The sequence below is a fragment of the Ornithorhynchus anatinus genome, chromosome X1 (genome assembly GCF_004115215.2).
Source record: "Ornithorhynchus anatinus isolate Pmale09 chromosome X1, mOrnAna1.pri.v4, whole genome shotgun sequence".
NCBI classification, from domain to species: domain Eukaryota; kingdom Metazoa; phylum Chordata; class Mammalia; order Monotremata; family Ornithorhynchidae; genus Ornithorhynchus; species Ornithorhynchus anatinus.
The window spans coordinates 90176399-90193723 of record NC_041749.1 but is presented as its reverse complement, the minus strand read 5'-3'; the positions used below and the strand labels follow the sequence as shown (position 1 = coordinate 90193723).

The window sequence follows — 17325 nt, the reverse complement described above, 5'->3', positions numbered from 1 at the left end:
GACACATTCCCTGCCCAAAAGGGGCTTAAAGTTTAGAAGAAGAGTCAGAAATTAATATAAATAATTACCCATATGTACATAAATCCTATAGAGCTGAGGGTGGGGTGAATATCAAGTGCTTAAAGGGTACAGATCCAAGTGTATAGGCGATTCAGAAGGGAGAGGGATTAGGGGAAATGAGGGAGGGCTTGGTCAGGGAAGACTTCCTGGTAGAGATATGATTTTAATAAGGCTTTGAAGGTGGGGAGCATGGTGATCTGTCAGCTATGAAGCGGGAGGGAATTCCAGGCCAGAGGGAGGAAATGGATGACAGGTTGGTGATGAAATGGATGAGATCTAGGTACATTGAGAAGGTTGGTGTTAGAGGAGCGAAGTGTGTGGACTGTGTTATAGTTGGAAATCAGGGAAGTAGGGGAGAGGATGAGGTGGATTTTAGCCATATTGTGAAGGTAGAACTGACAGGATTTGGTGACGGGTTGAATGAGAGAGATGTACTTGGATCTGTAATGCATTGTAAATTATTTATGTTAATGTCTGTCTCCAAGATGAGACATTATATTAATGTCCACAAGCTCGTTATGGGCAGGGAATGTGTCTACCAACTCTGTACTCTCCCAAGTGCTGTACAGTGCTCTGATTTGATTGAGTCGAAGACAGTGCCAAGGTTTCAGGCTTGTGAGACGGAGAATAATGGTGTTGTCTACAATGATGGGAAAGATATGGAGAGGGCAGGGTTTGGGTGGGAAGATGAAGATTTCTGTTTGGGACATGTTACGTCTGCAGTGTCGACAGAACATCCAAGTAGAGAAGGAAGGAGGAAATGCAAAACGGCAGAGGAGAGAGGTCAGGGCTGGAGACGTAGAGCTGGGAATCCTCTGCATAGAGATAGTAGTTGAAGACATGCAATCGAATGAGTTCTCTAAGAGAGTGGGTGTAGATGGAGACTAGACGGGAACTCAGAACTAAGCCTTATGGGTCTCCTACGGAGGGTGGGGGGCAGAGGAGGAGCCCATGGAAGAGACTTTGAATGAGCAACCACAGGAGGAGAATCAGATGTTTCCAGGAGGCAGGGGTGGTCCACATGTCAAAGACAGCTGAAAAATTGAGGAAGATTAGGATGGAGGAGAGGCCATTGAATTTGGCAAGAAGGTCATTTGTGACCTTAGAGAGCAGTTTCTGTGGAGTGAAGGGGGCGGAAGCCAGATTAATGGGGGTCAAGGAGAGAATTCAGCCTAGGCTCAAGGGCCCAGCTGGTGGACCTCCTTGGATCAATTACTGCTGAGGCTCCCAATCTCCTGGGAGTAGCCCCTTCTTGTGCTCCTCCTTTGGGGAGGTGAGTTCACGTTCAAAGGGCTGATGAAATGTAAACAGATGTCTTTTTTCTGTCACCTCAGGGGGACAAAGGAGAAGCTGGAGCCCCTGGGAGAGATGTGAGTACTGGGTCTCTAAAGCCTTCAGTTCCTTCTTTCTGGGGTCTCCCATCTCTGGAATGACTCTGGAGTGGAAACAAAGCTTCCCAACTCCCTTCTAGAACTAATAGAGTGAGTGGGTGCCTGGGGATTTGGGTTGGGCAGAAATTTCATGATGGCATGGTGATGCGATGACTCTATACTTCATTCACAGGGTCGAGAAGGCCCCAAGGGTGACCGAGGGGACAGTGGAGCCCAAGGACCCCAGGGGCCACCTGGACTGCCCGGCCTCCCTGGGCAGGTTGGACCCCCTGGCCAGGTTGGTATTCCCAAGACTGGAGCCTGGTACTTTCCCAACATGTATGTGGTAATTGCCCTTCCTTTGGGGAGATGTGTCCAGGTTCAGGGAGGTAATGGAGAAGCAGCGTGGCTCAGTGGAAAGAGCATGGGCTTTGGAGTCAGGGCTCATGAGTTCAAATCCCAGCTCTGCCACTTGTCAGCTGTGTGACTGTGGGCAAGTCACTTCACTTCTCTGTGCCTCAGTTCCCTCATCTGTAAAATGGGGATTAAGACTGTGAGCCCCATGTGGGACAACCTGATTCCCCTATGTCTACCCCAGCGCTTAGAACAGTGCTCGGCACATAGTAAGCGCTTAACAAATACCAACATTATTATTATTGTGCACTCTGGGGCCACAGCAGTCTCCTTATGCGGTAAAGGCTCACGCCAGGGAAGGGACTTGTTCTAGCTGTGGGCTGGTGGTCAAAGCACCGGTTGAACCTAGTCAGCCTGCCTTCCCCAAATGGGTTAACCTCTAGGGCCCTGGGTCCAAATTAAGCAGGATAATATTTCCCAGCTTCAGATACCTTCTCTTGATTCTTCTCCATGGGTCCTCCCCGCAATGTCTGTAGCCCTTCTCTGAGACTCTTCTCTCCACTCATGCATCTCTGAGAGTCTCATCCTCACCGCCTTCCTTCCTCTTGCCTTGAGGACCACGGCAAAAATCAGTCCTCTGGTTACGCCCTGCTGAGGCTAGACCCATTGCTCATTTTTTTTTTAGTAGTGGTGAGGCGGGGGGTTGTGCAAAGAGATGCTAAGGCCTTCATCCCTGACTTATTCTCTCTGTCTCTATTCTAGGGGGTTCCAGGAGTTTCTGGAAACCCAGGACCCAAGGTGAGTGAGGTTGAGTTGAGCCAAGTGTTTTCCCTGGGCCTGGTTGTTGTCCCAAGACCAAACCAACTCAGATATCTTGTTTGGTCTCTTCAGGGTGATCGAGGCGAGTCTGGAGCCAAAGGGGATCAGGTGAGAGGCAGGGTCTTGGGTGGGTGCAGAGGGAGAGGGTGGAAGGGGGGCAGCTGAATGCTATGGGACAATAAGCTCCTAGAGGGCAGGGCAGGGACCCAGCTCAGATCAGTGATCTGCACAAAGTAAATGCTCCATCAATAATGCTGAAGGAATGAATGAATGAATGAATTATATGGAGGAAAGTTGGCTGGACCCTTCTAATTGGCCGCTAGTATCCTGGTGTCCATCTCTGGGCCCAGTGCTACTCTGACCAAGTGGGCTCACCGGTTCTGTTCTCTGTGTTGTGTGTTGTGTTCTCTGTTCTCTAGGGGCATCCCGGAGAGCGAGGCTTGCGAGGAGAGCCGGGGACCATGCCAGTGAGTGGGGTGCCTGGGCCCCGCAACCAGCTGGTCACCCTCTCCTCTTAGTGGGATCTCTCTGTTGCCATCAGGAGGCGGGGAGGGCTGCAGGCCCTCGGCTTTCTCAACGATGTGGGGCAAGAAGGGTCTTGGCTGCTGAGCTAACTTCTGCTTGGGGGAGGAGAAGGGTTAGAGTCTGGAGTCAGGGCCCCAGGGCCTGTGCTGATCTCCACCTGCCCTTCCTGCCCATGTCTTCTTCTCCAGAACGTGGAACGCTCCCTGGAATCCATTGGCATCAAGGTGAGTCCCTGCAGTTTACAGACTGATGGGCAGTGGGTGGCCCCTGTGCCAGCCGAGACGTCTTGGTGGTGAGAAGCATCGTGGCAGATGAGGAGCGGGTGGCTGGGGTTGGGGAGCATAACCTTTCCCCACTTAATCTCTGGAATCCTCCCACCCGTTGCTCTCCCTGTCCCCCAACCCAGGGTGGACCCTGAGCCCTGACTCATGTGGCCCATGGTGCCATCCGCTGGCTGCCCCTGCCCCAGGCCACGGCCCTGAGCCGGGTCCCTCCCTGGGCAGATCTCAGCTCTGAGAGAGATGGTGGAAAGCTTTGAGGAGAGTTCGGGAGGCTTCCCTTCCACTCCAGACCGACGCCGGGGCCTGAAGGGTGACAAGGGCGAGCCAGGTGAACGGGGAGCCGTCGGCAAGGAGGTGAGTGGGAAGGCAGGGGACTAACCTGGCATCTAAGTGCTGAGCAAGGTGGAGGGTCTGCAATGCAGTAGGATGGGTACAATGGGCCAGGCTGGATCAGAGAGGATCCTGGGATACATTGTGGGGGCTAGAACCAGGAATTCGGTGGGGTCTGGGAGAAGAAGCAAGGATGGGACAAGTTTGGGATGTGGACGGGTATGTCGTGAGGGGTGTTTTGTTTCTTGCAGGGCACGATGGGCTTTCCTGGAGAGAGGGGTTTGAAGGGGGACAAAGGAGACACTGGCCCTGCGGGGCCTCAGGGCCCCACAGGCAGGGCCATTGGGGACAGGGGCCCAGAGGGCCCAGCCGGCCAGCCCGGGGAACCCGGAAAACCAGGGATCCCAGGATTGCCAGGTCGGTCTGGAGAGCTCGGAGAAGTCGGTCGCCCAGGAGAGAGGGTGAGTGAGTGGGAAAACTCCTGCTCTTCCTGGTCCCTGGTGGAAACAGAGACCCTGTGGAAATCAGACACCAATGCCTGACCTGTCTTTTTTGGCCTTACAGGGAGAGCGAGGAGAGAAGGGGGAGCGAGGAGAGCAGGTGAGTGGGGGAACATAGTCGAGTCAGGAGAAACAGCAGGGTAAACCCATGATACTGGCGGTGATGATGAATCCTGGGTAAACCAGAGCTAGGCCTGGAATCTTGGGAGGGCCGAGGGCAGTGACTTAGGGTTGTGATGGAGACCTTAGCCTCTGCCCACATTCTTTCCTCCCAAGGAGAGGCTGGTGGCGGGGGGCCGAGGGGGAGGCTATTCTGGGGGTGATTACCAGGGCCCTGCCTTTGGATACAAGGGAGCCATGGGGAGGGGAGGGCAATGTCCTGCTCCTTTGCCATCCTGGGAATAATGATGGTTTGCACTGGTAGACACCAAATCTCTTAACCTTGGTCTCTCTGTCTCGTCCACAGGGCAGAGATGGGGCACAGGGTCCCCCTGGCCCCCCAGGTCCCAAGGTGAGCTACTGACTAAAGAGGTCCCTGCTATCCCCCTCTTATACGTGTCCTGACTCCTCCCAAGTCAGCTCTCCGGCACTGCTAACCCTCTGTCCCCAGCCTTGCACTCAGTGCATCCCCTGTGCTCTCACTGAGGGTAAGGAATATGTTGTATTGTACTCTTCCAAGTGCTTAGTACAGTGCTCTTCACAGTACAGTGCTCTTCACGCAGTAAGCGCTCAATAAATACGATTGACTGTGCTTCACACTCCATTCACTTGCCCCATCCCCTCTCCTATCCATTGCCCCGGCCTTCTTCCATCTTCTCCCGCCTGCTGTGCCCCATTTTAACCCTTCCAATGTTTTGCAGGCAGAGATACCAGACGGGATTTTACCTGGCTTTCCTGGTGAGAGGGGCCCCACTGGACTCAAGGGAGCCAAGGTTGGTACCCAAGGAAAGGCTCAGAGCCACGAGATTTCTGACCTTGTTCAGGGTCAGAATGGGCCCTTGAGACAAAGGGCTGAGGGGTCTCTGGAGCCTGATGCCTCCCAGCAAGTCCTGGACTGGATCCTTGGAGTTCTGTCCTGGAATGCAGCTGCTACCCCTCACTCTGGCCCAAGCCATGCTTGGGAGAAATGTGTCTTAGACTCCCACTTGCCACCCCGCCTTCAAGCAGGGTCAGCTGTGCTGAATAGCTGTTGAGCCCCATCCCATTTCCTGGTCCAAGTGGCTGCAGGGATAGCACTTACTGGGCAGCACTCAGAGCTCCCCGTGGTATGAGACAGGGGCCCTGCACCCACGATTACTCACTGTCAGAGCTCAACAATTCAGAATCAGTGGGTAATGGAAATGGACAACGTCCCAAATTGAAGTACAATCGTCGATGAAATCAACTGCTCTCGAATCGAGTCAGGCTCCCTCCTCCTACCTAACTCAGTTGGATTTAGGTCTGGGGATTGGGCTAGGGTTAAGGATAGAGATTGGGAATTGGTTTCTGCAACTCAACATGTCACCGGTCTATCGTCTGATGACCAGAATTGTTGAACCACGGCCATGCAACGATTGGATTATCAAGCCTGGTCAGGAGATCATCTCTGCAGCTTGGGGAGGCTGTGGTGAAGTAGAGGCTCTCTAATGAGACAGGGTGGTCAAATGCCTGTGTGGCAGTGGGGCAGGCACAGGAGCAGGAAGGGTATTGCCTAGGGAGATGGGGGAAGAGTGGGCAGTGGACTGATGGTTCCCTCTCCCATGCAGGGTGAAGCAGGCAGCGACGGTGATCGAGGTCCCAAAGGAGATAAGGTCTGAGGGCAGTAAGTCTGCCACATTTCATGCTTGGCCAACTTCTCGTCTTCCCTGCCTGGGTCCTGAACCCTCCCTGTGGGGATGGTTTGGGGTTAAAGGGGAGGGGAAGCTCTGGGGCTGGTGAGAGACTGGGAGTCAGGGGCCTCAGTTTAGTTCAGGGGTCAGACCCCAGACCCCGTTGACCCTAATCAGCCCCAGACTGGCATTGGATTGAAGAGGTCCAGGGTTCCAAATCTCCCAGGGGCCACTCAGGTCACCACACACGTGGCCTTGACTGAAAATGAATCTGTTCATATGACCACTGTGGATTTAAGGCATAAAGAAGTACCTTGAATTGGTAGAGCACTTTTATTTTTAACTTCACATCTCTGTGATATGTGGCAAGGCAGGTGGTGTTATCCCCATTTTAGAGATGAGGAAACTAAGACACAGAGGGAATAAGTGACTTGCCCAAGGACACACAATAGGTCAGTGGCAGATCTGGGACTAGAACTCAGGTCTCCTGATTCCCAGCCCCAGTCTCTTTCCACTGGCCCTCACTGCAGTGACTCCCATTCCTTGGATGACCCTGGCTGGGGAATCTTGGCAGCTGTGGGTTTGAGGAGCCGAATGGGGTCGAGGGAGGGAGAGAGAGGGAGGGAGGGAAAGGGAGGGGCCTCTGTGTTCAGTGACTTGTGACTGGTCTGAATTGCAGGGAGAGCCAGGAGCCAAGGGTGACCGTGGAGAGGCCGGGGAAAAGGGCAGGGATGGCAGTCTGGTGAGTAGTACTTGCCCTGGCTCTGGTCTGTTCTTCGTCCTACTTAATCTGTGAGTACCATGTGGGACGGGGAATATGTATAGTCTGCATAGACTGTCTCTACCCCAGCACCTAGTACAGTGCTTGGCACATAGTAAGCTCTTAACAAATATTATTGTTATTATTATACCTGGAATGGGCCTATGCCTTAGCTGAACCAAGGGGAAAGAGAATCATGGAGGGCAGGTCACCATTCCACCTGACTCCCACAGCACCAAATTGCAGGAGATTGAAAGGGGCTTGACTTCTTCATCAGTGTTACCCCATCAATCAATGAGTGGTATTTATTGAGCACTTACCGTTTTCAGAGCACCGTATTAAGTGGTTGGGAAAATACATAAATCAGACCAGTACCACTCCAAACCCTCTCCACCATTCCTTCCCCCCTGAAAAAAAAAAAATCAGAGGGGCTGAAAAGTTTGAAGGACAGCTTTTCTCCTTCCAAAGCTGAATACACAGGCTCTTCAGGGTTAACTCTTTGCTCTCTCCAGGGACCTACAGGAGAGAGAGGCCTAGCAGGACCAGAAGGAAAGCCGGTGAGTAATGGGTGGGAGGTGTGGTGGGAACTCCGAGGGAAACAACAGGGAGGTGGACAAAGAGATGCTAGGAGAGACAGAATGGAGGGCAAAGTGGAGGAAAGGATGGAATGGAGTTGTGCGGGAAGCAGAGGGGAGGAGGAGGGAGACTGTTGGAAGGTTTAAGGGAGTTTAAGGTTTAAGGAAAGGATTGGGATGGGGACATAAAGATGGACAGTTGTCTGGTGGGCCAAAAGAGGGGTCCACTGTGGGTCACCGAGGACGGATTGGAGTGAAGCCCAGAGGATACGGCCCGGATATGCTGTGACCAAAGAAAACTGCTACTTCAGGAAGACCCCCAAGAAGGTTCAATGGACACGGAGGGTAAAGGCCCGTTGGAAGAGCTGTCTTTGGGCTAGGTGTAGCCAAGTGGCAGTGCCCTTCCTTGCTGTACAAGGAAATAGAAAGATTTCCCGCCTCATTCCCTCCCCAAACAGGGAATTGAAAGAGATGAAAGGGGGTGAAGAGTGGAGAAGAGTGGAGAAAGTAGGGATGTGAGGTGGTCTATCCCTAACCTTGGGCAGCCTTCACCCTATTCTTCCAAGTGATCTGTTGCTGCAGTCAGACACAGAATCCTGGGCTGGATGGACCATTGGTTTGGTCTAGTATGAAATTTCATTTGAGCTTATACTGTTCCTCCCTTCTGTTTGCCCTGAGCTGTAGACTCCATGGAGCATTAATCAGGATCTATCCCCCAGCATTTAGAGACCCCACCTTCCTCTCCACACTCCCCCAAAAGCCAGGGTTTTGAATTCTGTGTTGACCACATCTCAGACCCTTTGAGTTCTGGAATCTTCCCAAGGGAGGAGATTGTGAAGAATCAGGGACCATGTTTCCCATATGTCTCTGCCTTAGATGGCTCCACCCCCCAAGAACCATCCTTTCTCACTCACATCCATTCCTCTCTGTTTAGGGCCCACAGGGCTTCAGGGGCCCCCCTGGCCCAGCTGTAAGTAACCATCACTGCCCACCCACCCTGCTCTGGGGTTGGGGGCACCTGGCCCTCTGCTCTGCCTGATCTGTGCACCTCTTGGTCTCCAAGGCCCCTCAGTGGGGGCCTACTTTTGCTGGTCGCTCTGGGATGCTAACTCTCTGGCTTGACTTGACTCTTTGCAGGGCTTGCCCGGTTTTCCTGGAGTGCTTGGACGACCGGTAGGTGTGCCCCACTCCTGCCCTGTGCCCCTCGCTCCCTCCTCCTTTCTCTTCTGCACATGGCAGGTGGGGATGTGACAGTGGTCGGTCTGAGGAGTCTGGAGATTTGTCTGTGAGATGGGAGGAAGCTGAGCTGAACTCTCTCTGAGGCTTTCAGGGGCAGTGTGACCTAGGGACCTCCATCTCTGCCCTGGGACCCACGGGTAGAGACTTTTGATTCCCATTCCTGCCACTGGCACACTCTGTGGACAAAGACCAGTCACTTCTTCCCTGCAAGCTGCAGTTCCTCCATCTGTACAATGGCTTAGGGGATATTACCCCTGCTCTTGGGCCTTTGGGACTGGGTGGATGTGCATGGCCTGCTAAAGGGGGCGCGAGGAGCAGAAAGGAAAGCTAGTCTAGAAGCCACCTAGAAGCTATCTCATTTTAATCATTATTTTCCCATCACACAGGGCAACCAAGGTGATCCAGGACCTGCAGGTTCTCCTGTAAGTAAAACCCCAGACCCGACTCAAGCCAAGCCACAGGGAAGGGATGGGAGAAGCTGAGTAGCCAATGCAGTTCTAGGCTTGGAAGACTCGACATCAAACAGCCAGGGGTCAGAAGAGAGTTGCAAGCTGATGCAGTGGCATCTTACAATTGCCTCTCTGGAAAAATGCCATCCAGTTAAACGGTTGCAACTTGGGCCCAGATTGGTGGAGATAGCAGAGGCCTCTCAACTCTCTGCTCAGGGCCTGCCTCTCACATTTCATCTGATTTCAAAACTCTCCTTTTCCTCCCTTCAGGGTCTTGCTGGCCCACCAGGAGTGCAGGGTCCCTCCGGGATAAAGGTGAGTCCCAGAAAGAGAGTAAGAAGTTTCTCATGGGCTCTGGCTGGTGACAAGCAGAACACTGCAGACCCAGAACCTTTGGGCACTCCCCAATCCCAGGACAGAAGGAGCCCCGGGGAGGAATATGGGCAGCAGCTGCTGTCAAGTGCTGGGCTACATTGGCATTCAGGGGACCCAGGGGAAGGAGATGAAGCGGGACCCCCATTTGAGGAGGAGAGAAGGGGACGATCAGAGAATCTCTTTCCTCCCATGCCCTGCTTGGTCCCATCAACAACTTCTCAAGCTTCCTTCTGGGTTCCTGTTGCTGAAAGACAGGTTGGGTCCAGGTTAACAGCCAAGCTCGTTGCTGGCTCCTGGGTCCAAGTTTTATGGTCCCTCATCTAGCTGTTTTCTAATACTTTGGGAGGCCAAATGTATCCACAGTTTCCAATGTTCCCCTTGATGTGATGCAGATGGGGCCCCCCACAGTTGCTGGCCAAATCTGAACCCCCCGGGGCAACAGAGCCAACATTTCTACTGTGGACATAAAATCCCTGCCCTGCTGGAGTGGGGCAATCCCTCTTTGGGCTTCCAGATGCTTCCTTTAGGGTGGGGTACTTTGAGGATTTCTCAACATCTTCACCCCAACACCCAAGGCTAAAAGAGGATAGTAGTAAAATCCATCCCTGCTCCTTACCACACCCTGGCTTCACTGCTTTGGGATTATTAGAGGCAAATGATCCACTCTAGCCCTCCACTATAGCTTCCTCAAGGTGCCACAAAGCCCTCCTACCCTCTGCTCTGGCTTAGTCCTGTCCCTCTCATCTACCTTGCTCTGAATCTCCCCAAGAGGGAATGACGAATGCCAGGATTTGGAGTTCCAATCCAAGGGTGGGGGGCTGTTACATCCCAGTGAAGTCAATTAGGGACAAGGGGTTCGTGACTCAGTTTTGCAGATGGAATAAATCACGATTCAGTATCACAGAAGGAAAACATTTATTAACATACAGAAAAAACATTAATAGTAAAGGATCCTACTTCTCTTAAGCCCTCAACCCAGGGTTGATGAGATCTCTGACACTATTTAAGCCCTCAACCCAGAGACATTGAGAATTTCCTACCACACGATGATCTGTCACCTTCCGTGTTCAGGTCCTTAATGGGCCGGACTGGCACGGGCATCACCCAGCCAAGAGGTCCCAAAACCCGGGCTGTCCCTGCCTTCCCTTCAGAGGACAGTGAGCAGCCAAGTATGGGCTGAGACCAGCGTGGGCATCCCCTGTTTGAAAGGTTCCCTTCTGCCCGGGCTGTCTCCGGAGTCCTTTCAGATAACAGCAAGCAGCAGTGACAGTCGTTTCCCCCCAGCCTTTATACTGTGCTTGTTGACCACTACATTGAAATTGTGTAATAGCCCTAATCTTCTAATTATAGTAATTACAGTTCCTTTGTCTTCTGCTCTTAGAAGACATCTCACCCATACCCCTGGGGGTGTGTCAACATTTAGGTCTTCCCTGGAGCCTATCCATCTGGCTCACCTGCAATCAAAGGAAGCAGTATGCCTAAGGACATTATAACAGTTCAGGGTTATAGCATGGTTCACCCATCTCTGCCAAGTTGGCTGTCTATTGAGCGCTCCAGTCAGTGACCATGGAATTTTGGTTTGCAGGGAGAGCAAGGAGAGCCAGGTCCAAGTGGGCGGGTAAGTAACCCCAACCAAAGCCAGGTTCAAGTGGGCGGGTAAGTAACCCCAACCAATCTGCTACAACCCCCTCCCCGTTCCCCCCCCGACTCACACACATGATACATACAACTGGCATCTCCTGCCCTCCCACATCGTCCCCCACCTGGATGGGAGAATGGGACTGAAGTCCAAATGATGCTGTGTCTCCTAACCACAAGGGGGCTGGAATTTCCCAGTGAGATGCTCTCAGGTGGTAAGTTCAGGGAGAAGGGCTGAAAACCCGGGAATTTAGCATTCTCTGCCTTTTCCTGATCTTGGACGCTTTAGGTAATGGACTACGTTTACCCTTCAAAATTCCCTCTGCTCCTGCCTTTCAGATAGCACTGGGGAGAGGGAACAGTCAGCCACTGTCCCATTGACTAATCAATTGTATTTTTTGAGTGTTTACTATGTGCAGAGTACTTGGGAGAGCACAATACTGACCTAACCCATTTTCTTATTCTGTTTCAGGGTTTACCTGGTCCTCCAGGCAGTGTGGGCCTCCCAGGCCCACCAGGACCATCTGGTCTTGTGGTAGGTGAAGGGGTTGCTGTCTCAGAGCTGGGAGCCATCTACAAGTAGAGTGTGAAAGGCCTCAGCTCTGTTCCTGGAGGGGTGGGGAACTGGAGGAGGTGGAAGGCAGGCTTTTTTGCTTATTGTTTGTTCCCTGGGAATATCTGGGGATGAAAACAAGCCAAAGGGAGGCTGGAGATCTGCCCTATCTAGTGGTCTGAGCCTGAGACTCCCAGCTCAACCAGGGGACCCGAGGATCATGCCCAAGAGGCTCAGCTGCCTCAGAGAGAAAGGCCCCACAGGGGAGTGGGAACTTTGAACAGCAAGTGGCTTCCAAGCCTGGTGATTGAAAGGAGTCTTATTTCTCTCTTTGCAGGGACCGCAGGGAGCCCCAGGCTTGCCCGGGCAAGTGGTGAGTCCTTCCTCATGGCATCTTTTCCTGGGCATGAGGCTGTTGCCCTCTGCCATGGGGTTTTTCTAGTAGCAGGAGCTGCCCACTCTCTGAGTCAGAGGGTGATCTCCCCTTGAGGGGGAGTCTTGTCTCCTACCATGAAGCCATCAGCTGAATGTCTCACTTCAGTGCCAACTTAGCCCAGCTTTCTGGGGCACTGTTCAGAGGGGGAAGTGACTTGGAGCAGTGGGCAGAGCGTATAGGGATGGCTTCAGCTTTTGCCTTTCTTTTTCCTAGGGTGAAACCGGAAAGCCCGGTGTACCCGGGAGGGATGGTGTTACAGGAAAAGATGGAGAAGCTGGCCCACCTGGAATAATGGTAATGGGGGTCCCAGCTTCCAACTGGGAGCAGGGTTTTCCCAAAAAATTCAATAAGGAGAAGGATTTCCACTCTCTCAGTCCCCTACCTTCATTATTATTAATAGTAATAATTATTACTATTATGGAATTTGTTAAGCACTTACTATGTGTCAAGCACTGTTCTAAGCACTGGGGTAGATACAAGCTAATCAGGTTGAACACAGTCCTTGTCCCACTTGGAGCTCACAGTCTTAATCCTCATTTTACAGACGAGGTAATTGAGGCACAGAGAAGTGAAGTGACTTTCCCGAGCTCACACGGCCAACGAGTGGTGCAGCCGAGATTAGAAACCGGGTCCTTCTGACTCCCAGGCCTGTGTTCTGTCCACAGTCCACGTTGCCTTTCTCCTGGGTTTTTGACTTTCTGATCCCCATAGAGTCCCAGTGCCATGAGTCTCTGGCTTGAAGTTGCTGGCAGCTACTGTACCCCATGGCAGGTCAGGTGGCCCAGAACAGCCTGTAAGAATGGCCATCCCAGAATAGAGCTCTGAATCTCTTAAGGGCAATTACTACCCCATGACCTTAGGAGAGGCTATGGGTCCTGGTGATTCTAATCCCTTTAGATGTTTGACTAAATTTGGGGGACTAAACTTCTGGGGTTTGATTTCAGGGGACACCCGGTCCAGCTGGCCCTGTTGGGCCCAAGGGGGAACCTGGTGCTGTGGGACCTCCAGGACAGGTAACCAGATCTCCCACAACCTCTGGGTATGGCCAGGGTCCCCCTCTCTGGCCCCTCCCACTCTGGACTCTCATCAGCTGGAAACTGCTTCCATTTTTGCCCTGGCTCATTTCTCCTTATCTCCCTGTGGTCCCAAAGTTCCCTTCTCTATCCATCCACCCCTCCTTTCTCACTGAGCTGCTTCTTCCTTATGCTCCAGGCTGTGGTCGGTGTCCCTGGGATCAAAGGAGAGAAGGTGAGTATGGCTAAGGATATGTGCTGGGCCGAAGCTGCCCCTGAATGGGCAGAGTGAAGGGAATCTACTTTGAGGCCCTGAGGGTGTCTCCATTTGTCCCTGTGTCAGGGAGATGGGATCTAAGTTGGTAACGCTGGCCTTCTCTGCTTCCAGGGACAAAGAAGCCTGGTCCTGACTGATCTGGGCAATGGAGGAGCCTTGTGCTTTCATTCTTGGTGGGAGGGAGGAGGCAATGACAACACAGGGAGGAAGCAGAGGAGTCCCTTCAGCCAATGTGCAACATCTGATCTTCTCATTCCCATCTCTCTCTGTCTCTTCTCAGGGCGCTCCTGGAGGCTTCATTGGGGACTTGGTTGGGGAACCTGTGAGTTCATCTCTATCACTCCCTTTTGCCCTGCCAGAGAGTCCACTCACCTTCTGCCCCTCCGTTGTGTGATCTTGTGTCCTTTGGCCCCCAATGACCCTGGGCTTCATCCACACCTTGTCACCTTGTCTTCAGATGGGTCCTGTTGCCTCGATCTTGAGCTCCACATTCTTCAGCTCTGCACATACAGCCTTCTCCCAGTTCCCTCTCCCTCTGGCTATCCCTTCCCCACTCAGTTCTTTAGAAACTGCCCACTCCCCAATCTTGCTCTTGGATTTGCTTCACAGGGTGCCAAAGGTGACAGAGGATTGCCAGGGCCTCGGGGTGAGAAGGTGAGAATCATCTGTCAATGAGCGCTGCTTAGTTGAACGCCTACTGTGCTCTTGAAGCTTGGGGAACAAACAGATGTATAAGACACGGTGCCTGCCCTTGAGGAGTTTACAGTCTAATGGATGAGAGATGATCCAATTGGATCATCCCTTGTCCCGTCCTTCCATGTTCTGTAATCTACCCCTTTTTCCCTGCTCTGAGTGTATCCCTTCCTCATCTCAACCCTTTCCCTCTATGTATGCAGGGTGAGGCCGGACGAGCTGGAGAACCTGGAGATCCTGGGGAAGATGTGAGTGCCTGGGGAACATCTCACTGGCCTTGTGGGAGGGTGTTTGCTGGTCTTATCCGTGTGTGTACATTTGCATAATAAGCTGTGTGTGCATGCACACAGAAAGCACTCAGTAAATACCATTGATTGAAAGAACGTATATGCAAACATTTGAGCAATTGCATACGTGGACAGTCGTATAAGTATCCACACATTGTGAGCACTGATCTGTGAACCTGCATCTGTGTCCGCGTGCCCCCCTCACACTCTTTCTCTCCTTTCTGAATTTCTCAGGGACGTAAAGGGGCATCTGGAATCAAAGGAGATAAAGTGAGTATTTGTCCTCTGTTCACAATGACTGTACCCTGGGGACTCTAACTGGGAGCTACCATGAACTGCTTTTCCCTTCAAGGGACACAGAATCCAACAGAGATCCCTTATTAAGAGCATTCTGAGAAGTGGAAGTAGGTCCAGCTGCCTCATCCATGGTCCTTGTCATCCCCCTTCGAAGCCCTCCATGTATCTGAAAACAGCTTACCCTTGGCTGGGGCTGAGGCAGTAGGGCACCATCAACTGGAAAAGGGGCTACCTGGCTTAAAGGAGGATGTTCCAGAGCTGAATCTCTGTTTCTCAACCCCCATCTCCAAAGCTTCTGTTCTTCCTCTGCCCCTAGCTCAGAACCCCCATCCCTGCTTTCTAACGATTTCCCTTCCACTTTTTCTTCTTTCCAGGGCTCTACGGGAATTGGGTTGCCAGGCTCCATAGGACCAAACGGCCCTCCTGGGATGAAGGTGAGTTCTTCCCAGCCAGCTTAGAGGTGTGGCCATAAGGTAGTGTCTAGAATGGACTGGCATGCCAGGGAGTTGCCCACAGGCCCAGCCAGGCTCTGGGACGTTATGGGAACTCTGTGTTTGATCCATGTCAGCTCATTCCAACAGAGAAATCAAGTGGTGATCTTGGCTCTGGAGTGAACTGAAGGGACCTTTGCTGGGGCATCCCCTCTGTGTTCAGCAATCCACTAAGGATACAGGTTTTAGGGAGAAGGCAGAAGAAGCCTGCTGGGATCAACCTCTTGTCTGTTTCAGGGAGAACTTGGGCTACCTGGCCCACCAGGTCTTCCTGGCCTTCCAGGCCCTGTGGGCACTCCAGGGCACCCTGGCACCCGAGGAGAGAATGGGCAGCCAGGTCCACCAGGCCCCAGTGGAGAGCGGGTAAGGGGTTTGACCATTGTTCCAAGAAACTGATGGGAATGGGAAGGGAGGAGGACTCTTGGGTCTAGTGCCTTTGGTGGGGAAGATGGGGTTAGGCAGCTGCTGACGTCCCAGCTCTGCCACTTGTCTGCTGCGTGACCTAGGGCAAATCGCTTCACTTCTCTGAGCCTCAGTTACTTCATCTGTAAAATGGAGATTCAGACTGTAAGCCCCAAATGGGTCAGGGACTGTGTCCAACCCGATTTGCTTGTATCCACCCCACTGCTTAGTACAGTGCCTGGCACATAGTAAGCGCTTAACAAATACCACAATTATTATTATTTCCCAGGAGCCTTCTCGCCCCTCCTCCCCCTCTCCTGCAGAGGGTGTGCTCTCAGTGTCTATTTTTCTGTCAGGGTTTGATTGGAAATCCTGGACGTGAGGGGAGCTTAGGCCCTCCAGGACCTCCTGGGCCTCCTGGATCAATGGTGAGTTCTGTCTCTGCATGTGCTTATGTATCAGCGTGTCTGTCTGAGTGGCGGATGCCCACTTGAGGATCCCAGGGTGTGGACAGCACCACACGCATCACCTCAAGATCAAGAGCAAGATCTGGACAGCATCTAACTGGGACTGGCCGGGGCAGTCATTCATGCAAGGCAGCCATTTTCCCTCCCCTGACATCGCCCAACCTTTGGACCTGGGCCAAGCAACTCCCTTGAAAAAAACATTCTGATTGGGAAGCTTCTATATGGGGGTTGTGCAGGTGGATAATTTAGACCTCTGCTGGTCTTAGAGGCATCTGGGTAGCAGGACCTGGCTCCTGGCTCTTCCACTTCTTAACTTTCTGGACTCATACAATTGTTATGCCTTGGATTTCAGGGAATCTCTGGATTAAAAGGAGACAAGGTAGGCCATTGGCTCATGTCCCACCAGCCCCCAACCTCACCCCCACTGCTGTCTCAGGTAGAATGGAGGGGGCGGTTCTGGAGGAAGGGGCGACTTGGGTTACAGTGAGTGTGGGGCCCAAGTGTCCATCTTCCATGCCAGTGGAGTACAGAAGCCTGGTATGGGAAGATCATCTAGGGGGTGAGTCCCACTGGCAATTGTTCCATGGACCCTCCCTACTCCTATCTTAGGACAAAACCAGTATCTGGGCTGGGAGGATTTGGCAGAGATCAGGGGGAGGTGTCTCTAGAATCAGGAAACAGATTTGGGCAGGTGGAAGAAAGGTAACAGGGGACAAAAAGGAACAGTGAAGGAGAGGCCAGGCATATGTTGATCTCAGCTCATTTCTGGGCCTTCCCTGGGGATAGGAGCAGCTCCGTTTCCTGGTTCCCTGATATGCTGATTTTTCTTTCTCTGTGACCCAGGGCGACTCTGGAGTCGGGCAGCCAGGAGCCAGAGGAGAACGAGGTGACCCAGGACCACGGGTTCGTATCCTCTAAGCTGTGATAACTGTCCTTTCCCATAGTAACATTTCCAAATGCACTGAGTCCTGGGTGATCAAAGTACTTTAGATCTGGGAAGGAGTACCATGAAGAAGAGCAAGAGGAGACAGTATCAGTGTAGAGGATAGTTTAGGGTGTCTAGGAGCAATGGAGGCGTTGGATGTAGGGACAAGAGACGACTAATAGCTAGTCGAGAGGATGCAACCAGGAGGGAGACAGCACTACTCCCTGGTCCCCCCACTAAATAGACTGTGCCCTATACTGAGAACTGGCAGGGCAGCCCTTGGAGCTTCAAGCCCCTGGGGAAAAGCCGATGGGGACACAGTTGAGAATTCAGTCTAATGCTGAGGAGTCGGAGGAGAGCATTCGACAGGGAAAGGCAGGGAAAGCATTAGGAAGCCAAAG

The 17325-nt window shown here is 52.6% G+C and overlaps 1 protein-coding gene across 1 annotated transcript in view; it reads left to right on the top strand.

Moving 5' to 3' along the window:
* COL7A1 (collagen type VII alpha 1 chain) overlaps nt 1-17325 on the top strand; it is a 33791-nt gene that overhangs the window by 2804 nt on the left and 13662 nt on the right. Inside the window, exons 5-36 of the mRNA XM_039910270.1 lie at nt 1395-1430; nt 1624-1728; nt 2547-2582; nt 2676-2711; nt 3023-3070; nt 3317-3352; nt 3632-3763; nt 3991-4200; nt 4304-4339; nt 4706-4750; nt 5100-5171; nt 5985-6029; nt 6727-6789; nt 7320-7364; nt 8520-8555; nt 9008-9043; nt 9341-9385; nt 11031-11063; nt 11556-11618; nt 11974-12009; nt 12286-12366; nt 13017-13085; nt 13285-13320; nt 13643-13684; nt 13972-14016; nt 14259-14303; nt 14577-14612; nt 15014-15073; nt 15368-15493; nt 15889-15960; nt 16352-16378; nt 16843-16902. Coding sequence (XP_039766204.1) covers nt 1395-1430; nt 1624-1728; nt 2547-2582; nt 2676-2711; nt 3023-3070; nt 3317-3352; nt 3632-3763; nt 3991-4200; nt 4304-4339; nt 4706-4750; nt 5100-5171; nt 5985-6029; nt 6727-6789; nt 7320-7364; nt 8520-8555; nt 9008-9043; nt 9341-9385; nt 11031-11063; nt 11556-11618; nt 11974-12009; nt 12286-12366; nt 13017-13085; nt 13285-13320; nt 13643-13684; nt 13972-14016; nt 14259-14303; nt 14577-14612; nt 15014-15073; nt 15368-15493; nt 15889-15960; nt 16352-16378; nt 16843-16902 — 1893 coding nt within the window. The remainder of the gene's footprint in view (nt 1-1394; nt 1431-1623; nt 1729-2546; nt 2583-2675; nt 2712-3022; nt 3071-3316; nt 3353-3631; nt 3764-3990; nt 4201-4303; nt 4340-4705; nt 4751-5099; nt 5172-5984; nt 6030-6726; nt 6790-7319; nt 7365-8519; nt 8556-9007; nt 9044-9340; nt 9386-11030; nt 11064-11555; nt 11619-11973; nt 12010-12285; nt 12367-13016; nt 13086-13284; nt 13321-13642; nt 13685-13971; nt 14017-14258; nt 14304-14576; nt 14613-15013; nt 15074-15367; nt 15494-15888; nt 15961-16351; nt 16379-16842; nt 16903-17325) is intronic.